Source organism: Amblyomma americanum, chromosome 2, assembly GCF_052857255.1.
Source record: "Amblyomma americanum isolate KBUSLIRL-KWMA chromosome 2, ASM5285725v1, whole genome shotgun sequence".
In the NCBI taxonomy this organism is placed as follows: Eukaryota; Metazoa; Arthropoda; class Arachnida; order Ixodida; family Ixodidae; genus Amblyomma; species Amblyomma americanum.
Genome location: NC_135498.1, coordinates 16,055,167 through 16,083,155, shown reverse-complemented (window position 1 = coordinate 16,083,155; position 27,989 = coordinate 16,055,167). Strand labels below are relative to the sequence as shown.

Genomic DNA, 27,989 nt, shown 5'->3' with positions numbered 1-27,989 from the left:
CAGACTGCTGCCTACAGCGATCCTTTGCGCGCGTGGGGTGCCGATAAGCGTAGAGCCTGCACTCGACGTACGCGTATATATAAGCGGCTGTGGAAAGGCTATAGCCACTGTAGCGTCTCCAGCGTTGTCCAGACATCAAGTGCGAGTTACACCGTCTCCCGTCGGTATAGTCAAGATGGTCAGCGTGATCGCGTTGTGCTCCACGGTCGCCCTTCTGGCGGGCCTCTCTGTGGCGTCAGATGAAGCGGGCTCTTCGCTACATGGACCCGGAGACGTCGCCAGACGTTTCGAACAGATGGGTGAGTGGCTGTCCCTGCAGCGATTCATTTGCCTTTGCGATCCATAAGAGAAGGCGGGGACCCGAAGAAGTGGTTTTAAACGAAAAAAAAAGAGAAAAGGTAGTAAACGAAATATTCGATAAGCAACGAAGTCGGTAGCTAATTAAATGCGAAAAGCACTGCCCGAATAGCATCAGCATTTATGTGGTGTAGTATATATATTGGGTACGTTACGCATGCATATTCGGCTGGAGGCAGCGTCACGTTGTGGGCGTGTCTTTTTGTGAAGGGTTCTGTTTGAGGAGAAAAGGATATAGACGCCCTTATGCATGCGGGGTCAACTACGTTTTATGGAACCGTGGTCACTGCTTCGATTCACCCCATATTGCTCGCGCATAGTGCAGCGCGCTTTCCCGCGCGGCAGCAAGATAATCTGTAGTACTCGTATACGTACAAAATTTTTGACAGAGAACTTGCATTTTCGAGCAAAGGGCGCTCCTCACGCCATCATGCAAAGTGCGGCTCCACTCCACCCGCCGCGGTGGCCCAGTGGTTAGGGCACTCGGCGACTCAGCCGGAGTTCCCGGGTTCGATCCCAACCGCGGCGACTGCATCTTAATGGAGACGAAACGCAAAGGCGCCCGAGTGCTGTGCGATGTCAGTGCACGTTACAGATCCCCAGGTGGTCGAAATTATTCCGGAGCCTTCCACTACGGCACCTTCATTCTCTTAGTCCCTCCCTTACCCCTTCCCTTACGGCGCGGTTCAGGTGTCCGCCGAGATGTGCGACAGATATTGTGCCGTTTCCTTTTCCCAAAAACCAGTTTTCAATTTTTCCGATCCAAAACGCTCCCGAGGAGCACCGACATGCAAAGCATATTGTCCCCTGCTCGCCGAGGTCGGTGGAAAGTTATCGGAAGCGTGTCTGACTGATAAGTGTTGGTATTCACACGTGCAGCGATAAATTTTCTTTTTGTTTACGTCATGGGACGAGAGCCGTAGGGAGCCGTTCGTGCGTCTATGGCGTTTAAACCATTTAGAGCACGCGGGCAATGTGGCTCACTCCATAATGAAAACTGCTTCTTGAGGAAATGAAATGGCGCAGTAACTGTCTCACATATATCGGCGGACTCCTGAACCACGCCGTAAGGGAAGGGATAAAGAAGGGAGTCAAATAAGAAAGGAAGAGGTGGCGTAGTGGATGGCTCCGGAACAATTTCGACCACATGGGAATCTTTAACGTTATTATTATTATCTATAACGTCCGCGGCGGCTGCGTTTTTATGGAGGAAAAACGCTAAGACACCCGTGTGCTGTGCGATGTCAGTGCACGTTAAAGGTCCCCAGGTGGTCGAAATTATTCCGGAGCCCTCCACTACGGCACCTATTTCTTACTTTCTTCTTTCACTCCCTCCTTTATCCCTTCACTAACGGCGCGGTTCAGGTGTCCAACGATATATGAGACATACTGCGCCATTTCCTCTCCCCCCCAAAAATAAACAGTTATTAATTGAGTAGGAGTCAGTCTTTGGTCAGTATGCTATTCTGGCTTCTCTATGCCTGTGCAGTGGTAAAGCTGCTTCCGTTATGAAATCTGGTTTTGGAGCAGGAAAGGATCCGGCAGCTTTTGCTGAAACCAATTAAGAGGTCCACCTGCGTGATGAACTCGAGAATCCTTGAAATCATGTCGCCAGTTCAGCGTGCTGGTCACTTACTGAGGAATTAATAATGCGATAAGGCAGAAATAAAAACATTCGCACTCGATGATTTATTCGGCTGCAGGTTTCCTCACGTTGCAAAAAAGGGAAAACATTTGATGACGTAGGTGTTTAGGACAGTCCTCATTTTAGGAGGCTGCCTTTCATGTAGATATCCCTCTCGACTGGTTTTGCCTCACGTCACGTGCCATGATGTTAATAGATTTAATAGCGGAGGGACATATTCTGCAAAGGTAAAGTTATTTCTTGACTACCGGGACGCTATCCTGGAGTGACTCAGGTGTCCTGAAGATGACTGACGGATCCCAACAAAAATACTCCCCTCTGCAAGACTCTTAACCCAAGCGCTCTTATTTAACCTGACTATACATAGCTCGCATGTATATAGGATCCACCCTGCATAAGAATGCTGATTTGACAGGGTTATTCATTAGCACTTATGAATTAGACTTTTGTCGGCTGCTCGAATAATTAAAACTGGAAATGAATACTTTTTTTTTCACACTTCTCCTTTAATGCCTGTCTAGGGACACGAGGGCAGAGCTTCCTTATAATTATACAGGTAGTGTAAATACGTTTGTGATCATAGCGTGCAGAAAACGGAAGCTTGGATCACATATTCCTTTCAGCTGCGCCCATCGTTTAATTCCGAGCATATACCCTGCCACTGATTGTTATTTGTTTTTCATATAGTATATGCTTCCTGTGACGTTACAAAATTTGATTTAGCGTCTCTACATATACATATAATTTACATTTCAGAACAAACATGCTTTCAAGAAGCTCAGCTGACCGCGGAAGAAATTCAAACTGTAAGTGTGATGGTCTTTAATATTTTTTTTTATGTACCGTTGCGTACGCAGCAGCTCGCTCCATGAGCGCAGAAAGCGAACAAAGTGGCCTTGAACCACAAAAGGTTCAATCCAAAGGTCACATCAGTAACAACTCGAGGAAGAAAACAGGTGCTTACAATAGCGTTTGTAATTTGGTGCACGAGTGAGACATTCATCTTTGCCCGTAATTAAGAGTTTCCGATTGCCACCCAACGCAGCGTGCTGGAAATCGTTTAACGGGGTTCCGCCGTGACCGCATGGCAGTCGCCCACATTCAGCAGCTTCCTAGATATTTTATTAATGAAAGCAACCTGCAGTTAGCCAGGAGAGAGAAAGGAAAGCACCTTATAAAAGCGACGTATTACGCGATCAAAAGTCGTCCAGCTGGTCCGACGCCCGAGGTAGGACGGGAGGGGGTAGAGGTGAAGACGGGAGTTCGGAGTACTACTGGACACTGAGACAGTGCTCCAGACTGGCATAGGGTGGGGGCCATTTGAGCAGGAGGGATCAGACCGCATGCAAAAGAGGTGGAAGCGAGCTGACGGTGTTGGTGTGAAACCTGCGGATAATATGAGTCTGAGCCTCGTCACAGGCCGGAGGGTTTGACCAGGTGATCGCAGGCGCTCGGACAAGAGTTTCGCGGGAGAGCTTGTGGACCAGCTCATTGCATGCATGGGCGGTCGTCTCGATCTTTTGTATCGAAAGCTGCATTGGCCACGAACTCGCAGTTTTGCCGTGCTTGCATTCCCAACGTGGTCGCACCGCACCACGTGACTGGTCACGTGACCAACCGCGTGACGGCAAGCTAGCCAGACAACCAGACTAACCTGGACTTGCAGTCAAGATTAAACAAGGTTAACCAAGTTATGCCTTACCTTTTGCTACGTATATCTTGGCATAGCCGAGCTAAGCCACTGTCAATTTTTTTTTTGGGGGGGGGGGGGGGGGGAGGCGCTCGTCGTTACAGTCAAAGCCGTGACCACGTGTGTTGCATTGCAGGTTATCTCCGTCCGTCAGCGAGCGACCCAAGAAGTGGGGTCCCAGAACGTGGTGAGTATTCTCCCGCCTGCAAAAGGTTAAAATTGATAATAATTGTTTGTTTTTTTTTGGAGGGGAAAGAAATGGCGCAGTATCTGTCTCATATATCGTTGGATACCTGAACGACGCCGTAAGGGAAGGGATAAAGGAGGGAGTGAAAGATAAAAGAAAAAAAGAGGTGCCCGTAGTGGAGGACTCCGGAATAATTTCGACCACCTGCGGATCTTTAACGTGCACTGACATCGCACAGCGCACGGGCGCCTTAGCGTTTCGCCGCCATCGAAACGCAGCCGCCGCGTTCTGGTTCGAACCCGGGAACTCCGGATCAGTAGCCGAAGATTGCAACCTTGAAACTTGCAACTCGCATATTCCCTCGAAGCGCACTATACGTAAAAAGCATAAGGCACGCTTTTAGCCCACCCAACTGTAAGCAAAAGGAAACCCACTACTATGGCGTCTCTCGAGAGAGAGGCGCCATAGTAGTGGGACGCCATCTTCCCTCTTTCACTTCCCCCTGGAGGCGAAAAAAAGTTTTTTCCTCCACTACGAAAAAAAAATTTTTTTGCCCTCCACTACGACCCACCGCGGTGGCTCAGTGGTTAGGGCGCTCGGCTACTGAGCCGAAATTCCCGTGTTCGAGCCCGGCCGCGTTTCGATGAAGGCGAAATACAAAGGCGCCCGTCTGCTGTGCGATGTCAGTGCACGTTAAAGATGTAGTAGTAGTAAGTGGTTTTTATTAAAATAATAATAAAAAGGAAAGAAAAGATTTTTCCTAGCCCCGGCATCTGCCATCGATACTGAAGTACCTGAGCTGGGGCAGCGGAAATAAAGGATAGCAGGCAGAATGGAGAAATGAAATGAAAGAGGCCCAGGTGGTCGAAATTACTCCGGAGCCCTCCACTACGGAACCTCTTTCTTCCTTTCTGCTTTCACTCCATCCTTTATCCCTTCCATTACGGGGCGGTTCGGGTGTCCACATATATAAATGAGACAGTTACTGCATCATCTCCTTCCTTCAGAAGCCAATTGAAAAAAATTCTTTTTCATGCTCGAAAGTGGCTGAGGGTGCATTGGGCTTCTTTTAAGCCTAGATATACCTCTTAATTTTTGCCTTTATTTGTCTTGTTTTGCAGAACGAGCACATTGACTTCCTGGAGTACATTGTAAGTATGACACACAGAATGCCATTTATATCCGAGCGGGCTATGCAGCGTTTATGCTAGTAATTTCACGCAGAGGTTGATTTATGGATAACGCTTGGAAGGGGAGTGGTTGGAGAAGAAGATTGCTTAAAAAGTCAATAAGTTGTTCAATAAAAAAAAAATTCTTCCTGAGGGAAAGGGGCACCCCTTTTAAACTTGTCTGGCTCCACGCGTGCTGTACGCCCAACAGGGAGTACCTGCACTGATATAGCTATTAAGTTTTCTCGAAGAATGATGTCCAGTGAGCGTTCTCTCATTGTCAGCGTGAAATGCATGGGCTGCAGCTGCACTCAGAGTGCACAAATATAGCCAGAGAAGACATCCAGTGGACCTGTTGTGGAGAAAGTCCCAGATGACACATCCATGGGACGTCCCCAGAAGGTATGCTGCGGGACTAGAAATCGTCGATTTTTCGGATACTCCCGAAGGTATACTGCTTCATCTGATCACACAGGGTGCGATGCCATCATTTCAAAGCCTCTCCCTTGAGTTCTGTTGGTAAAGGTTACACTAATAGTGCGACTGTAGATGCAAATTTATGGGCCACTTTTGGAGTTGGCAGTTAGGGTGGAAGCTAGGGTGGTTCTATGTGCGCCCTGCATTTTTTTACTTTTCTTCCATTTTTCCATGCAGTGTTTCTTGCTTGAGTGGGGAAGGTCGCTTTCTACAATGCCCTCCCTTTTAATCCACCCCTGTAATAAGCGTTGCTAGCACACTACATAGCCGTGTAGATATCATACATCCTTACATTGCTGCTCTGTCGCCATTGTCTCCTAGATACTCATTAGCCTACTCCTCCTGCAATAATGCTGTTGTCCACACCATTCGCATTGGTCTCGACCTGCCTATATGTGTACGCCTCAGGCTAACTTTCGATTTCCGACGACTGCATGCTTAACTCCGACCGCTGTTTATGTCCACTTCTGTACAAAATAAAAGAGAGCTTTTGCATAGCGTTACGGTATTCTGCTACCGCATAATTGGCAAGGACGCACCAGACTCCTCAGAGTCATCTCCTCATACTCATTCGCGGCATACGTTATGCTAAAACGCGCTAAAGTTTTGTCTGAGAACCCAATTCAATAACATCAGTGTGCCAACTCTTATGCTAGAAAAGAAGCTTGGGTGCTTGGTATGCCATTCAGATAAAAACAGCATGTTTATCAGTTGTTTGGAGCCATATGCTGATTATTTATTTCTACTGTCCAAACGGCTAAAGTTTAGTTGAAAATCGGCTCTAGTTCATGTGTTTCTTCCTTTTGCCCCTGCCTCAGTTCGCGCTGTTTATTTCACTGATTCTTAAGTTGCTTCAGACCATGGAATATGATGTGGAGGTCTCCACACAGCGTCCCTCATAGTCGATTTGTGGCTTCGAGACGTTAAACCTCGGGAACAACATATTACAAAATGCTGCTCACTGTAACTAAACTTAGCGTGAGTATCCACCGCGTGGATGGGATACAGCGCATAACATTGATTTGAGTTTCTGCTTTTTGTCATTGCAGGACCGCGTTGCACCCAGTACCGAAATCGCGCAGGGCATCAGGTCCAAGTGGAATGCATTTATTGTGAGTGTTTTTATACAAATGGTCAGCCGTCGACACGAGCTGTTGCAAATAACTGCACGTTATTTCCTAGTCAACCTATCGAACATTATCGTTACTCACAGTTGCCGCATGACTTCTCAGTGTGTGTACGCACTGCCTTACTTGCTTTTCTTCCCAGGTATGCGTTGGTCGCGAAGCGGCCAAGTTCGTGGGCAAGGCATAGAGCCGTCTAGCGCCATCACTGATAGAGGCCGTCGTGCCCAAGTTCTCTGCAATAAATGGGTCGCACTACCACTGTCTCTCATTCTTGAAAACGACAACAAACATTATTGGAGAATTCACTGGACGTTTAGAGTGATGTGAAATGCTGCTGCCAGTCAAAGTGTTTCGTAATTTTGGGAGTGGGGCGTAAGGTATACGTGCACATCACACGTGCGGCCACATGTCACAGATGCTCTAAACACGAATAAGTCTAGTATATGGAAGTAAAAACGGAATAAGCTATCCTCTAGCGCATCCCCTTTTAGAAAAGGGAGATAGCAAGCTCAAATCCTACTGGTGGCATGCGGTTGTTTATTCTACTACCTATTTTTTCTACTGTATAGACCTTTCCATCCGACCAAGAGGGTGTCGAAGCGCCCCCTCTCTGGGCTGTTGGAAACCGGTTCCACTGCTGCTTCCACTACACTAGCGCAGAGTATAGACAACAGCCCAGCGAGCAATGTGCTGATGCCCAAGAAGCCTTTGTTGGAAAACATTCTAACTAATTATATGTCAGATAAAAAATGATTACACTGCCTATTGATCAATGCCACAAATTTTTTTTTAAAATTCCCCTATGCTTCTCGGTTTCAGTGACTGTTGGCTTTCTTCATATGTATAAGCTTACAAAGGCAGTTACAGTTGCCGATTGATAAGACTCATGCGACTTCTCCTTTGCATTTGTCCTTGTACACCATGCTCTCATCGTAATCTACTTCTCTTCCAAGGGCCTGCTAGGATAAGGCTTTCTCAGCAGGGCAAAAATAAACATTTGCTCACCCAGTGAGCAGCCGCATCAGAGTGACGTAGCTGCAACATTTCAAAAACTCTGCAACCGCATGTGGCCTAAATTAATCCGGAGCTCTCCACTACTGTGCCTCATAACCCATTTCGGGACAACCCTATGGTTTAGTTGTGTGTCCTGTTTCTTTCGACAACCCATTGGCATGAAAACGAAATCAACCGTTACATAATATATCCCCAGATGAACTGTATTTATGCACAAAGACATGCACTTACAACTGCCAAAACACTAACGGCAGTTCCTTTCAATGATGGGAGCCTTCTTTGCACACAGTGCGCTCATCCAATTCTACTCCGAGAACATGGGGCAACAAAAAAGTTTCCACAGTAGGGCAAAAATAGGCACCATTAGCTCAACTATTGAATGGAACGACGTAGCTGAATGTACATGGGTAACTAATGAAAACAACATTTCAAAAACTGTGCAGAGAATAGTCGCGAACAGAAGTTTAGGGGATGCAGGTTCACAGAAAAATATTCAGCCTGGCGTTGCCTCGCTACAGAATGGGCTGACATTTCTTCAAGCTGACGATGCATGTGCCAACAAGCTTCGCAGGCTCTTCAGTTCATTATAGTTTGCCTGACGTTTGTGGCCAAAGAAATATTTTTCCGCCATCCCGCATCTCTGAAGCTTTTGTCCATGACTATGGATGTTCCTTCATTTCCCCACAGCAGTTATTTGATATGTTGTTGAATATAATATTCAATACACTACAAAATGAATAAGTTATGGCGACATGCCATGGTTCAACTCAAGTTATCTTTGCAGTAACAAGAACTGGAGAGGCATGTGCAGCTAAGATACCACGCTTTATTTAAAACGCCTCTTGCAGCTGCACTGCAGGTGACACACAATTTCAAACACAAAACACTACACTTGAGTTTACTCATAGTGAATGAAGTATGATAGCGTAATGTGTAAGGAAGAGGTAAAAAACTTGCATTCTATATTGTAAGTCAGTGAAAGTAAACGACGAATAAAAGGCAAGCATAATGTAACTGAGTGAAAGCAAAAAACAAACAAAAGGCAAGCAGCAAGTAGAAGTTGCAAAGTAAGAGGTGTTCGAGGGTATGTCGTGAATCCATTACTTGGCATTAGTGCTGTTGCCTTGGCACCCTTATTTGTCAGTACATTCAATCGAATAAAAGTAATAGATAAGTGAATTAAAGTAAAATGAAATGAAAATTGTACACTAAAAAGCTAAATGGTATACAGTTTTAGCTCACGAAAACAAACTGTGGTCTACAGTTCACTTTTAGCACATGAATTATATAAAATGTTAGTGTAGAACAAATCTATTGCAGTCTTTGGTCTAACTTCGGCATAATGAGTGAAATACATGACAAATTCTCGCAATGCAGTTCATGTAACTACTTACAAAGTACCATAAAAAAGTGACACCATGAATGGCGCAACTTTCCATCGTCTAAAATGAAACCTTTGCCACTGAATCATGGCACCACATTATTTTTCATCAAGTTTTACACCTGAATTTAGCTTGCACCTGTCACAGTATTTTCTCGTGGCAAAACCTTAGCTTGAGCTGGCTGACATTTTGAGAGTTGTGGACAGAACATATATTATCAAGCCTTACAGCTTGCTTTAGCCACAATTGCTTTATCGAAAAAGGGTATGATGATGATGATGATATTTTGCAAGATGGTGCATTGTACAAAAGCACAGCTGTGGCAAGAGCTTGCGGCTCCCAAGGAGTCTCCTCATTGTTTTGTCAAAATATTTGCAGACATGAAAGCTTGAAAGAAAGCAGTGCCTCCCAAGCCTTCAACCTTCTTAAGGTCCTCAAAGTTCTCAAAATTTCCACGGAGAGTCCTGTGCAGGTACAGCATCTGCAGTGGAAACAAACAGAAACATAAAACATGCTGCATTATTCTAAATGCAATGCTCATGCAAATGCATGACAGGTTCAAGTTGCTAAGCATGCTGCATTTGTTTATTTAATGCTTAACCGTCGGGTTATGTATGTATAGTTGCCAGCTAGAGTTTATGGGATTCATGTGCTTGGGAACAAATTTACTCTAGCACTTCCATGCAACTCAGTCGCCTAGTCAATCAGAAGACGGGGCATACAAGACCTCTCATACCTGCAGACATTTCAGGAGACTGGCTTGCATGACTGCTGAAATAACTTTTTTTGCGCAGCTACATCCTGTAAACTTTTGCTGTTGATTTTTAGAAGAAAGGGTATTTAAATTTGACGATATTAGAACGAATTCTTTCAGATTGGCACGTGCCACTGCACCTGATTTCACCCTAGCTTCTTAGGAAGCCAGCCCATGGCCGTAGTGAAGGTGATGCCGATATAGGTTAACCGTATTAGCTGTGCTCCTCGATGGTCTTACTAGTTCATACCGTGTAACTACTGTCATCAGAGACAAAGCATTTGCCGCTAGAAATTATCCTGTTGTAGCATAGTTTGTAAGGACGATTTGAGTAATTTGACTGCAGATAATGGCCAATCAGGCATGCTGTTTTGATACTAAAAGCAGCATGCACCAACTGCGGCCTACCCGTGCCTTCTTGGGGCCAACTTTTGCCAGCAGCCGTAGGTCCTTCTCGGGTGCCGTGTTCAGCAGCTTGAGCACATTTTTGTTGTGTGTAAGCTGTGCTCTTCCAGGTGTCTCCTGGGAAAGTTGTGCTTGGTGTTTGCGGTCTGCAACGCCTGCATGAAAGCACAAGCCTTTCTTGGGAAAACACACATTGGCAACTTATGCTGACACTTGAAGTTTATTTATCACCTTTGTTAAAAAAAAGGAGTCGAAATTAAAAGCTTTGAGAAACGCTTGATAAAAAGCTCAGGCTCCACAGAACTCTCCAGCTTCTGCAGTTGCAAAATGTCGCAACAAACGGCTCTTAGGAAACATGAACAAAACAGATAGGAAGCGTAGCTCAATCTGTGAACTAAAAAAACCTGCCTATCCATACTTTGCTTTCAGTACTGAGAGGTTTTCTTCATAATACTGCGCAGATAAGATAAGAGATAAGAAGATAAGAGTGAGAGGTAAGATAACAGGGCCTTACAGCGCTTTTCATTGCAAGAACTTTCTTGCTCTCCAACACAGCTTCAAAATGAAAGTGCAAGGCAGAAAATAGTGCTTTTACCTTAGATTAGCTTGATACGTCTAGAAGGGTAGTTTTAATTTTGGTACAAAAATAGCATGTTTTAGATTTTGCGACTAGAGAAACAAGCTTGCAAATGCATACTGAAGAAGCTATCAAAAGTGTGCCAGTTTCGAATTAGCATCTATGGACGAATGTTTTGCAAGCGCTGCCCGACAGCATGGTGTTTTGCAGTGTTTATAAACTGAGAGTCTGTTCAGTCCAGGTGGGGATTGTCTCTAGGTTTTCTTGGAGGAGCTTACCAGGCAAAAGTGGTCCTTGCCTACTTTCCCTTTTAGCATGCCACATAGATAACCTTGTTGAAGTTCTTTAGCTTCAAAATCAAAAGAAGGCATTATACTTCTATATAGTGACATGCCATTTTAAAGTGCCGCAAATGACCATGGTAAAAAAAACTTTAAACGGACACTCAGAAAAAAATTGACTGGCCTGTACATGCTTATCAGCACGTCCCAATGAAAACGAGGTTATTTTCACTGAAAACAAAGTTTTCGTAAGCTATAAAAGGTATGTAAATGAAATGCAGGTATTGCTGCCACTGACAGTTTTTGCAAGGAAACTGCAATGACAGAACTGAATGACAGAATGGATGTCCTGGTCGAGCGGAGGGACAATCGCCTTTCGTTCTCTGTGTACAGAAAGCCTACGCACACAGCCCAGTACCTAAATTTTCATTCCAATCATCCAGTTGCGCACAAAGCCTCCGTCGTCACATCACTGACCAAACGTGCGACACGTGTCTGCAAAAGCCGAGAAGATCAAGAAAAGGAGTTAAAAAGAGTGCACGAAGAACTGTCAGCCAACGGTTATCCGAGCCGCTTCATATCAAAGCTACAAGAACGAGCTGCACATCCAGCTACCACTGATTGTAGGACGTATCGAACACGAGCAGGCATTCCATACATGCCTGGTATCAGCGAAGCGTTGTCTCGTGTGTTCTCAAAATACGACTTACGCGTGGCCCACATGCCTGTCAGCAAGCTGCGGAATCAGCTAATGAATGTGAAAGACCGACTACCAAATGAGCAGTTTCCAGGAGTCGTCTACAAAATACCATGCCTGAACTGCAATCATGCCTACATCGGTGAGACAGGGAAGTTCTCAAGACGCATAAAGGACCACCAACGTGATGTAAAAAACAAAAAGCATGCCACAAATGCGCTGGCGGGTCATGCACACGACACTGGCCACCAGATTGACTGGGGCAATGCCTCCATCTTATCTAAGGAAAGAAACCTGACGACGCGCCTTCTGCTGGAATCGCTATTCATCCAAACATCACAAGCAACATTAAACAAGAACGCTGGCCCCATGCCAGGCATCTACGCCCGATCTTTACGTCACATTCTCCGGATATAAATTCGCCACCGCTCTTGTCCTGCTCACTGTGAACAAGAAACCCGTACGGGTTTCGAAACGTCTTTCTTTTTTCGACTATGGTCAGTGACTGCTACTTCACTTCATTGCATCACCATGCCTGACCAGACGGATTTCCGTCGAACTCTTGACTACAAGAACTTTTTAACCGTTGATCCCCAGGGCTAGGCTGCATAGCCATTCACTTCCAAATAGGGATCCCCGATTCCATTTGGTCTTGTCTTGTCGTCATGAGCTTGAACTTTGAATCGAATGGCAGGAAAAAAACAAAACAGTTCACTTCTAAATCCAGCATCTCAACATAATGTCTTTTGCTACTAAACAAACAACAACAAAACCACAAAGAGCCATACATTTGAATTTTACTGAGAATAACAACTGCCCAGAGTTGCCCTCAGTGTCCTTATATCATGCAGAACTGCGACGCAATGACTTTAATCAGCTTTTTCAAAGATTGTGTGACCTGTCAGTAAACCTATCTTTTGTTTACTTTTTGTATGGGCCAGCTGCAATTATTGTACTAAGGTGTTGGTTATGTAATAACATTGGCTTTCCCAAGAAAAACTAACAGTTATGGTACGAAGCTTCATTTTTAGAGGAGTTAAGCCACAACAAAGAGACTAACTCAAGCCAAATTGACAAGACCACCTTGCAGGCACTCGACAGACAATGAATGCATGATGGACAGATTGAAACACTTAGTCCAAAGTAGCATGAACTTGGCGATAGTGACATCATCGATCATCTTGCAACTTTCACCAGACCAAATGCAAAGCACTAGTACAAACCTCTTTTAAAGAGTGTGTTTTGGCTCACTTATATATTTTGCAAAATGTGAACCCCGGCCACTCTCCTCTACTCTGTGAAACTCAAAGGCACAGTAGTTACATGCTGCCTCATTTCTAAATCAGTTTGTGCAAATCATGTTTTTCACGGGAAGTTTGGAATTCAGCTGTAAATAACTGAACGTTGTATTAAGCTCGGGTAACAAAAAACTCAATGTAATTCTTACTATGATCACGCTATAAAGCTTAAGCCTTATTTTTTTCTTTCCGAAAACCATCAGTGACTGCCATAAACTTCAGACATTGGCAGCATTTTAAAATTGATTGCTTGCTCCCAGGTGGCCGGATGTCGCAGTAGCAGCCTAATGGTGCTGACACAACACAGAGTCACTGCATGGAATAACTGAAAAGTGAGAATTCAATTTTGCAACTTCTCTTTCAATTGAAGGTAACCAAGCCCCTAGCTCAAAACCATTTCAGTTAATTAATAAAGTGGTCACTCCCCGTAAAATCCAAACTTTTTATTGTACATGCTATTAGAATGAGGTTCAAATCATCAAGAACTTGCTTTCAAAAGCCAAACAGGTGTTCAAAATTTGTGCGGCAACACTTTTTGGAAAAAAAAGAAAAATCAGGCGATGCAGGCTGCCTTTTGTCTCATTTGTCTTGGACGGAATGGTATGAGACCCTCTGCTTGTTGTACTTTGTATACAGAGTAGTATTGCCGCAGCTGAGTTTGCTCATTACATAATTTGAAGAAAATTTTTATCCTCTTTGATTTCAAATTGTTCAGACTCAACTGCAATAGGAAACTAATTCAAATTCATATTCCTTGCCAAGGTGCACTCAGTGCTGTGCCACACATGAATGGCATGCATGGCTCATGACACAGAAGCACATGAAACTATATGCAGAAGTAATGCGCTTACGACAAGTTGCACAGCTCCTGCGCCCACGCATTGCCTTCCGCAATGTCCTCGCCACCGGTGTCATTTCTATTATAGGCGCCTGGTGGAATACGGTTGTTCTGCGCCGTGTCCGAGTGGCAATGCATGATGTTGGCGTCTTAGGAGCCACAAAGGTGGTCAGTCTCTGCAACTGTTTTCTCCCACCTTGAGTGGTCACAGGAGATGCATGGCCATCAGCTTCTGGAACAAGAGACAAGGCCCAAATCTAGATGCAAGGCACAAAACTGAACTGTCAACAATGCCCTGAGCAGCCTGTGTGTGTGGAAATAAAGATGCCTGCTGCAAAGCTGTTCAACCAAATGCACACATTGAGTTTGCCGCTTTTCACTATGTACTGTGAAACCCCAAGATTTCCGATCATGTGCGTTTTTGGATCAAGTGTAATGCGGAGAACAGATATTTTAGTGTAACAGAGTGGATTCCAAAGGAAGGCAAACATAGACTAAGGCGGCTGAAAGTTAAAAAAAAAAAGAGAGAGAGAGATGAGACTAGCAAGCTTGTTGTGGTAGGCTGGTCACCAGCTAGTGAAAGTAAAGTTCTACTCTTTCTTATTTCCAACCTTTTTGTGCCAGTTTTGGTATGTAAAAAGCTCGCAGAACAGTGAGACTGCCAAGTGAGGATCCACATCAAGTAGTCACAAAACAGCAGCCATTTGTAAAAAACACCACTGGGGACTTTTTTTTTTTTACTGTTTTCCTTGTGATGTTTGTGTTTTGAATTCTAGCACCAAACATCAATCTAAAGCAATTGATTTTTAAATCTGAAAATATGGCCTCATTTGAGTTTGCTATTTACTGAACCCTGGTAATTTTCTTGGCTGAATGAATGAAAACCCTGATGACGCTGTGTACACTTTCTGAAGTTAATTATGCCTGGCCATATTTTTTTACATTGTCAGTAGTATAGTTATATATCGTGCAATCTACAAGCCTCTGCCAATGTGCCAGCTCATCATGATAGCCTCACAACGCACACAGTAGTAAAGTGTGTGCAGGCCATCAGACATTCTTGCATTTACAATACATCTAATTTGAACCCAGATTTATTTTTCCTCTTCTGAGACCTGGATATACCTGGTATACCGACAAGCTGAAAAACCAATCTCGAATGAGTTCATATAAGGCCTCTTTAAAAACTGTCCATAGCCTGCAGCATGCCTCTCAGACCCACCAGAAAGTTTTTTTGGTGTGTTGTCACGTGCAGTGCCTTGGAGACCTGCACAGATGACAGTTTCATTTTCTGCATCAGTGCTTTTCCGTGCACAATCACTGCGCTGACGAAGATTGGGTGATGACTGCCATGAGCTCCTTCGTTTCTCAGAGCCAGAGTTGGAGTTGGATAGCTTCTTCCTTTTCACTGTATCGGGAGCATTTGTGGCATCTGGTCAAAGCAAGGGAGAGGGAAGGAAAAAGCAGAAAACAAAGTCTAATAAGTGAAATTCCTCAGGGGTGCAACCACAAATTAAAGCCACTTTCCCCAGCATATTTTCATGTCATTCATGATTTTTTTTATCTAAGCAGTAGCAGATTTATAGGGGGGGCGGTTACCTCCATCCTCGAGCAAGAAATTTTACATTATCAAAACCACAGTGAGCCGCACAACAGTCGAAGAAATACACGGTTCAAATGAGACTGCTCCACCCCCCCTTTGACCGCCCCCTCCAAGAGTGAGCTATAATTCTGCCCGTGGGTTTGAGCTTCGTCCAGGAAGTGAAGATGAAAGACGGCAGGATGGCACTAGTGCCTATTGCATCCCTTTTTTTTGTTTTATCAATAAAACATAGAGCACAAAAATTAGTGTGTACCACAGCGGTGGACTCATGGCTTGAGCATCTGCCTCGAATGCTACATAAGCGCAGTCTGATCATCAGTGCCGTTAGGTGCCCATCGTTTTCCCAATGGGTAAAATCTTTTCCCTGGCCGCGTGCTTGGCTTTCTATGGTGCGAAATGTTTCGAAAAATTATTTTTAACCTAACCTCAAACAGACCAAAACACATAAGCCATTGTGCTCTTTGGCCAAGCTGCCCTTGTGCTATTAAAGATAGCAAAATCAATACCAGCAATCAATGGTAAAATCAAATATCAAAACCATGATATAGCATCGGATCCAGGCTGTCACCCTGGTTCTGTACCCTGGAGGGGTGAGCGGCCCATGGTCCTCCGCTTCTGCTGCTGTAGGGTGGTATCCAGCATATCCACCAGGGTTTGCTGCTCGTCGGTCAGTCCGGGCTCCCCAGTGACAGCTGTTGCATTGCCCAGGTACGACTGTGCCATGAAACTTTCCAGTTTCTTGCCAATGTCATCACGGAGCGTTGGCTCAAGCCGCTCACAAAGACGCTCCACAAGTGGCCTGGAGGGGTAACGGCAGGTGGCTGTTTAATGCGAGCAGCAGCGTACAACAGCTATGAACAGTGATCAACTACATGTCAGTTAAGGTCAGAGCAAGGAGCTGATGTCGCTCAGAGGCTATGTTAGTGTTTCCCTATAATTATACAAGTTCCTGCAACTTGGTCAAATAAACACAGTCACTTGCATAACGTTGCCCTAAAAATTTATAATATTTGTTGGCAGAGGTGTATTCGTTATGGAAAATAATAAACCATCAAAAATTCTGATGACAAGACTAGTGATTGTGTTCATTGTACAAAGAGGTACAGCATTTAATTTGAGCAAAATAAATAAAATAAAATAAAATGTAGCTGTAAAAAAAATGCTTCCTGAATCGAGCAATAACCAGACGTTTGGTGCTGCTGAGAAGTCATCCTATTTCACTCTAACAAAGAAAAGCAATCAAACAATCATAATCCCTGCAGCACTTGTGTTGTAAGTCAAGGTCATTAATGTGTTGATCCTAGCATGCATGGCTGCTCAGCCTTCTCAGCAGCCCTTTAATATACTGATATTTGCACTCAAAGTCCACCTATTGTTGTAACAGCAGAACTTGTTGCGACAGTGTTGTAACAGTGAGGTGCACAAGCATAAAATAGTGGCACGATGCAAATATGAACAATCAAAATAAGCTGGTGCAATATTTTTGGGCAAAATTTTCTTTAATGTATCCACAAAACAAGCGTTATTCATAGTTACAATCAGCCATATAACCTGCCCCTTGTCACAGCAATGCTTCCATCAGAATTCATCTGGGCAAATCCTTACTAACGCTCATGACATCCCCAACACATGCCTAGCCAAGAACTACTCATGAGCGAACACTGGGGCACGACCTCCAAAATAAGGTAACACTTGAAACAAGTTAGAATAAGTGAACAACTGAAGCAAAATTAAGCAACTCACGTCAGGGGCAAGGCTGCATGTTTGGCCACGGGCGACAGGCTCTCAGCCGTCATGAAGGAAGCAGCGTCGGAAGCGGCCATCGATGCGGCATCCTCCTCAGGGGCAGGCCCCAGCAGAGTGCTCTCCAGTTGAAGAGCTGAGGCACCAGGTCGGCGCCTTAGGGAGCTGTTGCACACCGACTTGGATGGCACCAAGGTGCGGCACACAGATGTCTGGTGCCCTGCCTGCCAGCGGCAAGATGGTGTGGGCTGTGGAGGCGGCATGTCCAGGTTTCTGCGGTACGGAGTGCCCACTGCACACGGAGAGAGAAAACAGGTAGCATGTTTACCTCCTTCCCGCACACAGCAACGAAGGCGTGGGATGAACTGCCACAATGGATCACCTTTGTGGAGTCTGTTGAAGGTTGGCTTAGTCCTGATCTGCCGAGCCCTGTCTGCGTAACGTAGGGTGCTGACTGTCTCCGTGACGTTGCAGATGGCTGGGCTGATGCAGGCAATCATCACCGTAAAGCTGCTGCCATTCAGGGAGTCTGCGCAGAGGAGATTCTTCAAGCATTGTCCTCAGGCATGCACAGAGAACCATAGATCAACTCTTTGTTGATCAATTAAATATGCCTTGCATTGCAAAGTGGCTAAATAACGAAATTTATGGTCTGACGAAATCTCGTCTGGTCGGGTAGTAAGTAACTCATTTCAACAGAAAAAAAGGCAGATGCCGACCAAAGGTTTTTGTCAAAACAGACGTTTCGGCTTCCCTACGGAAGCCTTGTTCACTCTGGCGGATTTGAGTTATAACTGATTGGCCATACGACCGACGTAACTGAATGAAATCTAAGGTCTGACGAAATCTCGTCTGGTCGGGTAGTAAGTAACTCATTTCAACAGAAAAAAAGGCAGACGCCGACCAAAGGTTTTTGTCAAAACAGACGTCTCAGCTTCCATACGGAAGCCTTGTTCACTCTTTGGTCAGCGTCTGCCTTTTTTCCTGTTGAAATGAGTTGGCTAAATAACACTGTTAAACAAGATTGTGCTTCCTTAGTTTATTAAAATGTTAATATAATACATCAAATTTAAGAGCTGTATGTCCTTGTCGCTCATTTGTCAAGTTTTGTTTGTTATCACTGTTAAAATTTTACATAACGTTGGTTGTCATCCTTTGATGACTTTGCTGGTTCCCTGCAGTTGTATTTTTGCACAAAATTCAAGACTTGAATTCCAGGACAATTAATGTACATACAAAACTATACACGACTCCAACAGCTTAGGGCATGAGTTCTTAACCTTTTTAAGCCTTAAGGAATCCCAGTAGCATTAAAAAGCTGTTGAAGAACCCTACATGCCTTGGTTTCCCTCTCTTACCACCTGACAAGCATGAAAAACAAAGCATGCAGATTCACGGCCCCTCAAACCATGCTTCCATCAAAAGAACAGTGACTGACTGTATACTGAAACAGTCTGCTACGAAGTAGGTCGCAGCTGCCACTGTAGCAGTGGCAGAAAGCTCTTTCCGGCAAAAAGCACGAGGAAGACGACGATACACGGGTCATGTGGCAGAAAAGCTCAGGCACCTCTGCTCTACAGCTACAACAATAATTTAAGATAGCCACATGTGTATATTACTTTCATCGTGTACAACCATTCTGCAAGCCACTTTAAATATCAGTCCCAATCCTTTCTTCTGCTGTCATTTTCACTTTGAATACTTAAAACAATGAAGGAGTGTAGCATGGCACCTGTTACCTAAATGGCACTTGGCCGCTGTACTGCAGCAAAGCCTCTGGATAGGCATAATGTCACAGCAACAAACTCGGGTAATGACATTCTAGCAGAAATCAAGAGGAGGAAATGATTTTGGGTAGGACGTGCAATGTGAGAAATGGATAACCAGCGTAAGACGGTGGATTCCAAGGGAAGGAACACACAACAGTGGATGGCAGAGAGCCCAGGAGGGGAGATGAGAGACGAGAGTAGGGGACCTGCGGGGACAGGATAGTTGCAGCTGATACAGGACAGGGCTTACTGGAGATGAATGCCCTAGCCTGGCATGCCCTAATGAGGCCACAGCCATTTGTTGTAAAATGTGAAACAAGGGCTGTATTCTAGGCTAACTATGTTGTGTCCATAATAACACTGCACTCGTCACTTTTTTTTAATTTTCTGATTATTTCCAAGACTTTTGTGCTGAATTGTATGCCCACGACAAGCTTACAGGTCTCTCTTTCTTGCCAAGCATGATATAAACAGTTTCAACTATACACGAAGCCATACTGAAAGTGCCTCGCGCCGCAAAAAATACAATTTATTTTGAGCTCACTGGCCCTTCTGCTTTGGCCGGCACAATTTCTTTGCATTCGTGGCAATGGTTTTGAGACAAACAAGTATGAAACTTTTCCTCGTGTCATCATGCAATGCCTGAGTTAGCTCAGTAGCCATGCTAAAGTGTCCTTTCATATAACAGTGGGTTTGCACAAGACGCAAAGTAAACACCATATACGCCATCAAGATTTGTATATTTTTCCTTGCTTTAAAATGCAACTGTGTCATTATGTGTAAAAGCTCCCTTTCTCACTTGCATCTCTCTGATGGATATATAGCAGCTTACATGGGTTTCTTGGCAGGCTGGGAACAGCTGTCAGTACTCACCCCTCAGAATGCGTGTCAGTGAAGAGTCCCTGTAGGAAATGAACTGCGCCTTCCCTGAGCACAGAGAATTTATAACGTTCCCCAGAGCTAGGAGACCAAGGTTGATGGAAACACCTGCAGAAAGTGGCATGCAGAACATATCTTCAGAGCCATGAGACAAACAGAAAAACTGCACACCCCTTTTGTTGTCCTGAGAGCAATTTATAGCACAGAATAGGCACAGTGACCTTGTAACTGACCAGCTACGGCTGGAACATAGCAGAACAGCAGTTAATACAGTGACAGGTCTAGGAGCTACAGATCTCAAGCTTTATGGCCTTTATATTGATTAGCTAAATGCAGACCGGGATTGAACACGAGTGTTTTTGGTCAGCAGCCGAGCATCATAACGCGGCAGCTATGTGTTTAATCATGTGAAGGAAACTGCATTGCATTTTTTTCATACCAAAAGCTGGGTTTCCTGCAACTTCATACATTTTTGACTACTGGCGTGGTGACAGTTTCACCAATAAAAGACCAGCCCACACATTTATGTGTATTTAATTTAATCCAATTAAGGATTAAATTTTCTCACGTTTTGACGCTAGACATTACGTTGAAAGACCTTGAAGAGCAACAGTAATTGAATAGAAAATTAGAACTTCTTGTTTAGTTAATATATGGGCTGGGAAGAATTTAAGACATGGTGGTGGCACTAAGTTAAGTCAGGGGAAAGATGCAGTTCAACCAAGCTTGAGGTCGGTCAACAAAGCTAGCTGGGTCAGTGAGTTGGAAGTATCGTATCTTACAGCATATAGGTAGGTTGCAAAACTGTTTAAGTAGCACAATCTCATCAGCTGTTCCTAGTCTGGAAAATTTTGCACCTCTGTGTAAGTCACATCTAGTGCAATAAAACTACTGCATGGTTGGCACAATGAAATTTCACGGAGAAAACTTTGCATGTCCTTTGTGATGTTTCTGCTGTGGTACCAATAGCAGGTGTTTTCATTCTCTTCTTACCTCAGTCAGAGTTGAGCAGCAACGCATTGCTGGTTTCATCACTGTGCCTCAGCTGAAAACATCTCTGTCGCATATACACCAGAAGATACAGTAGACTAGCTTCTTCAGTGTCTTCCAGAAACTTGACGCTTTGGAACAGGAGTCAGGCAGACATTGGCAGTCTTGAAATAATTTTCCTTCTTCAAATACAACCTGCTCAAATGGTTTGTTTCGTTCACCAGGGCCTTTTATGACAACACGCCGTTGCAAGAGAGCTCTCCTAGGAATTGAGCAGCTGAGCCAATTTTGGAAAGAAGGCCCTTCCCCTGAGACCCAATATGACAATCCCTAAGGCAAAATTTACTATGCCGTGTCTGTTAAATAACCTGCCTGTACTAGTATCATCTGAATACCAGCATTACCTTTGTACAAAGGCACCCCTTCCCTTCACTCTGCCCGATAATAAGAGGGAAGCTTCTTCCTTAGTCACTACCTTCTTTCTTCCGGTCTCCAGTGCTGTGTGTCCTCTTGACAGCTTCCGAGCCAGCCAGGTCAACAAGCTGCAGCTTTGAGGTAAACATTGTCCTGCACAAATTGTAATGGTCATTCAGGCAAGCTCTGTCCTAACAAACACATGGCAACAGAAAATAGTATCGCTCTCAATACTGACATGATATGGTCTGCTTTGCTGGCAGCAGCTGCTTTGCCCTTTTAGATGCAGACACAAAAAACATTTAGATATACTGTCAAATCTTGTTAATTCGAACTCAAGAGGACCACAGATGTTTTGAATTGTGTGGAGTTTGAATTAAGGTGAGCCCTTTTAAGTCATTTATGTTCACGGGACCGAAGTGACACTTTAGTAAACGGGCTGTTTGAATTTAAATTAATTCAAATCAACGAAAATCCACTGCACAATGTACTATGGGTGCTACTGTGGGACCTGTGCCTAAGTAACTTTAAAGAAGACTGGTATTTCTGTATTTCCTCCTGCCATGTCACCACTCAGATCTTGTGTGAAAGTTGCGTCTTTCAGCATAACCTCTTAAAAATGCCACATTTAGCATCAGCACTTTAAAGAGCCTCACACGTTTTCACACAAGAACATAGATTGTCCACATGGGTTCTTAAACCTGGTTGTCTGAGAGAAATGAATAAGCAGCAACTACTGGTGCAGCAACATCACTACCTCTTATTAGAAGGTGGAACAAGTAGAACAAGCATATGCACAAGCAAATGCATAGCACAAGCATAGTTTAACCCTCTCATCTACCCAGCTGGCAGTATACTACTTTCTGAGGGCCAGGTTCGCGGATGGATGCAGAGTCCCACTTCTACTAGACAAAGCATTAAGTGGCAATGCTAAATGTGTTATCGTGCAAAACAAACTGCAAGTTAAGCAAGGCAGCAGTAAAGCCAAAAAAATTTGAAGCTTGTGTCTCTAACACACTGGTACAGATGAAACCCGCTAAGTAATGTTTGACACTTGTGGCAAGAACAGAGATCAGGACAGCATCGACTGCCTCACCCTTCAACCTGTCCCTGCAGGTGGACACTGAATATGGCGTGCGAGCGGCTGGAGCAGCTGTTGAGCAGAGTGGCGCCTGTGCTCCGGTTGCGGCTACCTTGCTCCAGGCAGTGCAGTGCCTCCTCGGGGCTTCCTACCTCCCGCTGAACCAGCCCTGGGAGCTGGCCACAGGGCAAGCAGTGTGAGCACTTCCCATGCTTTTCAAGCGCAGTACGACAGTACAGCCCAGGAACCCACAACTGAGACAAGCGAGCAATGAACAGCAATAAAGGGCAAATGTGCATTAGATTGCGCTCATGGCTTTGACCATGTCATAGGTGCAATGAGGCTTCCAAGGGTCGCCTACAGTGGATATGCAAAGAGTAAATAGCCAAACACTGCAAGAATATCAGGCAAAACTGCACTGTCTTTCTTCAAACATGCCCATCACAGGGGCGTAGCCAGGGGGTCGGCTTATGAAGCTTCAGGCCCTCCCCCCCCACCCCCCACCCCCCCCGAAATTTTTTCGAACTGTCATGCACCGCTGACCAAAGCAACCACCAGCGCCGGAAGACATTCTGGATTTTGTCCCCTACAATGCCTTTTTCAGACTAGAAAATACATTCTGGTGCGAACGGTCAATTACGGGCATAAACGGGCAATTACAAAAATGTATGACTGTTCATACCGCAGAAATTTCTGCCGTTCGTTGTAGCAGGTAGCATCATAATCAAAATTACCATGCGAATACAAAAATTTTGAGGACATCAATAACCGATTTTGATTGACCTTGCTCATTGAAAGCCCTGCCCACGTGGTGTTTCCCAACCCACACACTAGGATATTGGTTATTTCAACTTGCGGCACCATTCGTGGCTTTCATTTGTCCTTTTCTTTCCTTTTTATCTACCTGCTTTTACTTTTCCTTTGAATCAAAGGAATACCCTTCTGTAATTATGGGTGCAAAATAATTGTCGCCGTGCAGGCAGTTAAAAAATACATACTTTCGTATTGATTTCTGCATTTTTCCTCAACTATTCTAACCATATGGTGTGTCGCGACCGCAGCATGGCCCAAGTACATATCGCGACTTCTGCTATCATAGTTTTGTTCTTGCCTGGATCGTCTGTCTTTCCGGCATGAAGTTTACTATCTGCGATTGCGCAAGATGTTTATTTGCCTGGTTTGACGCATTGTACACAGTGACTTTTGCTTAGATACGTAGATTTAATGGAGACATACGTGTATTTAAATATCTTGTTGCGAGGTTTTGTGCATACATACAGTGACTTTGTTTCCAGTAACACTTTCTTGCCCTTATCAAGTTGTATCCTCGCATTTCTAATACTCCATTTTATCTTCACACTTCTAATGTATATTTTGCAGAACTCCTCATTTATACATGTGCTCGCTGTTGCGAATAAAATTTCAGTGCAATTACTCGCAATACATGACCGGTGACAGCTGCTGCTGCGCAGTACACTGGAACGAAGGACAGCGTCAATGAGATTTTTCCATGACCGTTGGATAGGTAAAAAAATCTAAAGGTTCTTGAACGACAAAGATTCATTAAAATGTTTGTCCTCTGTTTGCTCATTTCATGTGCTTTACGTTTTTCACATCAGCAGCATGCACTGGTTTGCTGGTTTCGTACTGATATAGTTTTAGACTTCGTGTGGTATTTTCTTTACTAAATAAATACGCAAAAACATGAGACCATTGGTATCAGTTATGTCTGCCACGATTTTTAAAACATACGAAACATTCTTTTATATAAAAAAACATATTTCACTCGTCTAGACAGTGTGTAGCGCGATCGAATACACAATGGCATTGTCAATGGCAGTGTAGTTATTATTCTTTCATTTGATTCCTCCACAAATTCTATGAGGAGGCCGCCCTGCAACATGAGCCCCCCCCCCCCCCCCCCCCCGAACAAAATTTCTGGCTACGCCACTGGCCCATCACTTAATACGAAACAAGCACACATCCTCCGCGCAAAGTACAGATGAACACTCCCCTTACCCCACTAATGCCCTCCAGCTTTGGGTGGTTAGAAACAGCTTACTGTCCCAAATGTCCGGAGATCAGGACAGATACAGAACCCATCCTGCACACACGTAACGCTTCCATTACCCCTCCCTCTCTGCCACCTCTCCTCATACTTCCTAGGGTGCTTAGCTCCTTTCAGACTCTATGAACCACCAACAAATCTTAGTGGAATAAGCACTGCTTTTGACGGGGCTGCATCACTGAATAAAGTAAAGCAATAATTGAACTACTTCATGGCATATCATGATGCAAAATGATTTTTGGCAGTGTCTGCATCCACATGTATTGAAAGTGGGGAGGGCTTAGGCCAGCTCAGTGCTTGGGCCCTGTTTGAAGTAAATGGTGCCAAGCTACCAGTTGGTGGCAAAGTGCTCCACTTTGAGATGCGTCTCAGGCAGTGCAGGAAAATCAGAACTTGTCACAAGTGTCGTGTTCTTACCTTGCTCTGGGAATATGGGCGCTGCTGCACCACTCACAGCTTTAAAGACATATGCAGGCAGTACTAACATTACCATTATGAAACAACGCTGTCATGTTGAGGCAGTCACGATTTTACTCCTAAGTGCACCATAAAACAGCTTAAAATGAACTGGTCCCTAAAGGTTTTGCATTCACTGCATTCACATGAGACTCCACAACACCATAATTTTACACACAATGCAAAATCATGTTGCTTGTAAGACTCCACCACACAGTGATGCGCGTGTAAGACACCATCACAGGGACTCTAGATCTTAACGTTGCACACAGTCGCATCTTAATGCACACTGGCACGAGTCCAGGACATAAAATAGATGGCCTCGTGCTATGAAAATAATAAGAGGCTTTTTAGCTTTACATGCATAAACTCTGTAGCAATTTTCGCATCCCAAAGGAACATTACAATGGGCAACACAATGGTCCACATATTCAGATATCCAAGATATTCAGAACAATCAAGTAGTAAATGGGTGAAATCATGCGGAGCAGGGAGAAAGGGCACCACCCACCACAATGACCTTGCCCACTTCACGGATGGGTATGGCCTCTCGATCCTTGGGACCCGCCAGGAGGTCAAAAACACTCTCGTTGTAGATTTCCAGGAAGGAGACCCTCACGGTCCAGTGGCCTTCCTGTTGCTGTGACAGGCATGAGAACAGGTCTCGCAAAGCCCTTGGGATGATGCCAGGGTTGGCTGCAGCCACCTGGCTCTGACCATAGTTGGTGCCCATCGTGTATGTCTTGCCAGAGCCTGTCTGGCCGTACATCAATACGCAGCAGTTGTAGCCTGGGTGAAGAAGAGTCTGTGCTAAAGACCATGACAATACAAAACTGGGGCAGCACTGCACATTAAAGGGCTAATGTGAATTCTCAATATACATTTCCTTCAGGCAGAGCACCTGCTTGTGATAACAATGCAAGTAGAAAAACATGCACTGTGTTTGCCTACTGGCCCTTCTGCTTGTTTCAGTAGTACCTAGGCATACCTACAAACAAACCTTCTCAAAAACCATAGGCCATAAGTTCCCTACATGGTAGAACTAAATGAGTTCTGTGACAGGGGAACCCCCATTAATGCTTACCGAACTAGGCTGATTCTGCAAACTTTTTTCCACTTACAATTTTGATCCCCAAAGTAACCAACACCACAAGAAAAAAAATGAATTTCTTGGTTGTGATTAAATTAGCAATCATTCAAGGTAGCTTCGCTGTGCATCATTCACAATGTCCGACTCACCAGTGGTAATCTTCCCTATGAGATCAGAAACACAGCAAGCGTAGAGGTCTTCCTGCGTCGTGCTTGTGTCGAATGCGTAGTCAAAGCTGAAGCCATGCTCACTGGCCACAATGAGCTGAGCGCTCTCAGGCACAACCTCAATGATGCCTTCCTCGCATTGGGCTTGCTCCTCTGGAAAGGGTGGCCGCACCCTGACAGCAACTTTTATCGCCCCGTCCGCCATGGTTTGCACTGCTGCTGGAAGAGGAACCCAGACGTATACCGCTTAAGATACCTTGCACAAATGCCATGCTGAAGCACTTGGGTGGCTGAAGTTGACCTGAATGGAATCCTTATTGTGCATTAAGCAGACAAATACAAAAGAAGACTTTGGAGTCACTAGGAGATAAAGGGGAGACTCTGAAGTTGTATTATATCTAGCAATAAAAGAATTAGGAGTATTTTTCTTGATCACATGCTACAAGATTAACACACTAACTAACTGGTTTTGCATCTTGTAAAAATATATAGTGCACTCAGGGCAACGGACAAGGCTTCCTTGTCCACTGACACTAACAATGTACTAAATTATGCAAGGTATCAGGAACCCCGAGAAAATGTCAGCAGCTGCTGCCTCTGTCACAAATGTGCATGTCATATAACACATCATTTTACTCTTACCATTGTCATTCAATTCAAGGTTATTCCACAGTCACTTTAAAAGTAGCAGGTTTCACACAACAAATCCCTTGCATTTGCTTGAAATAAGCCATACACTGCATGCTCGATCATATTCTACTTTTCTATATACAGATTTAGGATAATAAAGCTACATCTGTTCTATGAGCAGCAGCTTCTAATAATGTTTAACCATAAATGACATAGGCACATGATAAATATAACGTTGCTGACCTGGGGTAAAACACCTATATCTTTAAAGGTTTAACTCTATGAAGGTATAACTTAGTCATGCACTGCCTAGCCTGCAGATGCTGCAGAATGCATTACACATCCCATTTGGTCAGGGCAAACGCCTGGCTTTTTTTTCTTCTTTCCCTTTCTATCCTCAATATGATATGTCCTGAATTTCTTTAATGTTATGAGCTGCTTTACAGTTTTGCTGTTCAGTTTACAAGGGGCGGGGCCAGTTGCATTCCATGCTTTTTTTTTCTCGTTGAATCATGTATGCGTGTGCGATGGAAATAAAACTTAATTCTGAAAAATAACTCCTCCTCCCCCTCCCCTCCCCCATAAATTCGCCACTGGGTGCACATGCTCCCGTCTCCCCCACCATTCTTTTAATGACTTACACAACACGTGACAACTTTTCATGCCAACTCTCGGAAGACGCAGCAGGGCAGCACACTCGCATTACCGCTCCTCGTTTACGGTTGCCTTATGTCCCACTTCGAAGCGCGCGACAGTTGGCAAATGCAAGCTATTCCAAACTTGCAGCTCAGATGATACATTAACGAGCAGGTACAGAAAGTAGGCGCGGTCTGACATTGTGAGATACTACATCAGTAGGTCGCGCCAGACACGCAGGTAAGGGCAGAGCACACCCTTGGGAATGCGGCTGCATGCTTGGGCTGCTAAGGAATTAAGCTTTTTCACGACTTCAGTGTCACGAAAGCATCGGGCGGATTCGACGTGAGACTCTAAACAATTTATTTCGGAAACGAACAGAACTGTACTTTGCGATTAGGTTGTGATAAATAGAATGACATGTCAGCTTAGATAGACCCCACACTTACCGGTTGGCAACACTTAACTAGTTTCTTGCACACTTTGGTTTCTTTGGTGATCAGAACAGCAAGACGGACGGACAGCGCACCGCTATTCAAAACTATCGCCCGGAGCAGAATCAGCG

At 44.5% G+C, this 27,989-nt stretch overlaps 2 protein-coding genes across 4 annotated transcripts; one reads left to right on the top strand and one right to left on the bottom strand.

The window, feature by feature from the left end:
• Positions 1–91: 91 nt before the first annotated feature.
• On the top strand, positions 92–6,910 carry LOC144120664 (uncharacterized). Its single transcript, XM_077653294.1, has 6 exons — positions 92–299; positions 2,759–2,808; positions 3,829–3,879; positions 5,001–5,030; positions 6,575–6,637; positions 6,795–6,910. The coding sequence occupies exons 1-6, from the start codon at positions 176–178 to the stop codon at positions 6,837–6,839; spliced, it is 363 nt and encodes a 120-aa protein (XP_077509420.1). The 5' UTR covers positions 92–175; the 3' UTR covers positions 6,840–6,910.
• LOC144120661 (uncharacterized) lies at positions 6,795–27,974 on the bottom strand. Of its 3 annotated transcripts, none has more exons than XM_077653292.1 (13): positions 27,874–27,974; positions 26,141–26,377; positions 25,413–25,690; positions 22,393–22,553; positions 21,358–21,449; positions 19,887–20,000; positions 17,627–17,773; positions 17,245–17,536; positions 16,083–16,300; positions 15,121–15,330; positions 13,912–14,127; positions 10,211–10,362; positions 6,795–9,529 (listed from the first exon to the last, which is right to left on the bottom strand). In XM_077653292.1, exons 2-13 carry the CDS (start codon positions 26,361–26,363, stop codon positions 9,401–9,403), a joined length of 2,232 nt encoding a protein of 743 aa, XP_077509418.1. In that variant the 5' UTR covers positions 26,364–26,377; positions 27,874–27,974; the 3' UTR covers positions 6,795–9,400. The 3 variants fall into 3 exon arrangements, with proteins under 3 accessions (XP_077509418.1, XP_077509416.1, XP_077509417.1); XM_077653290.1 differs by having other exon boundaries at positions 13,912–14,130; positions 27,874–27,973; XM_077653291.1 differs by having other exon boundaries at positions 13,912–14,130; positions 26,141–26,374; positions 27,874–27,968.
• Between the last annotated feature and the right edge of the window lie 15 nt (positions 27,975–27,989).

What these genes read in the sequence shown, in the direction of transcription:
- LOC144120664 (XM_077653294.1), top strand. Translation starts at nt 176, where the DNA reads ATGGTCAGCGTGATCGCGTTGTGCTCCACGGTCGCCCTTCTGGCGGGC. An exon ending in CAGACGTTTCGAACAGATGG is followed by an intron (nt 300 to 2,758) that starts GTGAGTGGCTGT and finishes TTTACATTTCAG; the next exon opens with AACAAACATGCTTTCAAGAA. An exon ending in CCGCGGAAGAAATTCAAACT is followed by an intron (nt 2,809 to 3,828) that starts GTAAGTGTGATG and finishes GTTGCATTGCAG; the next exon opens with GTTATCTCCGTCCGTCAGCG.
- LOC144120661 (XM_077653290.1), bottom strand. Translation starts at nt 26,363, where the DNA reads ATGGCGGACGGGGCGATAAAAGTTGCTGTCAGGGTGCGGCCACCCTTT. An exon ending in AAGTGGGCAAGGTCATTGTG is followed by an intron (nt 22,554 to 25,412) that starts GTGGGTGGTGCC and finishes CCCTGTGGCCAG; the next exon opens with CTCCCAGGGCTGGTTCAGCG. An exon ending in CATGCAGCCTTGCCCCTGAC is followed by an intron (nt 16,301 to 17,244) that starts GTGAGTTGCTTA and finishes TTACCCCTCCAG; the next exon opens with GCCACTTGTGGAGCGTCTTT.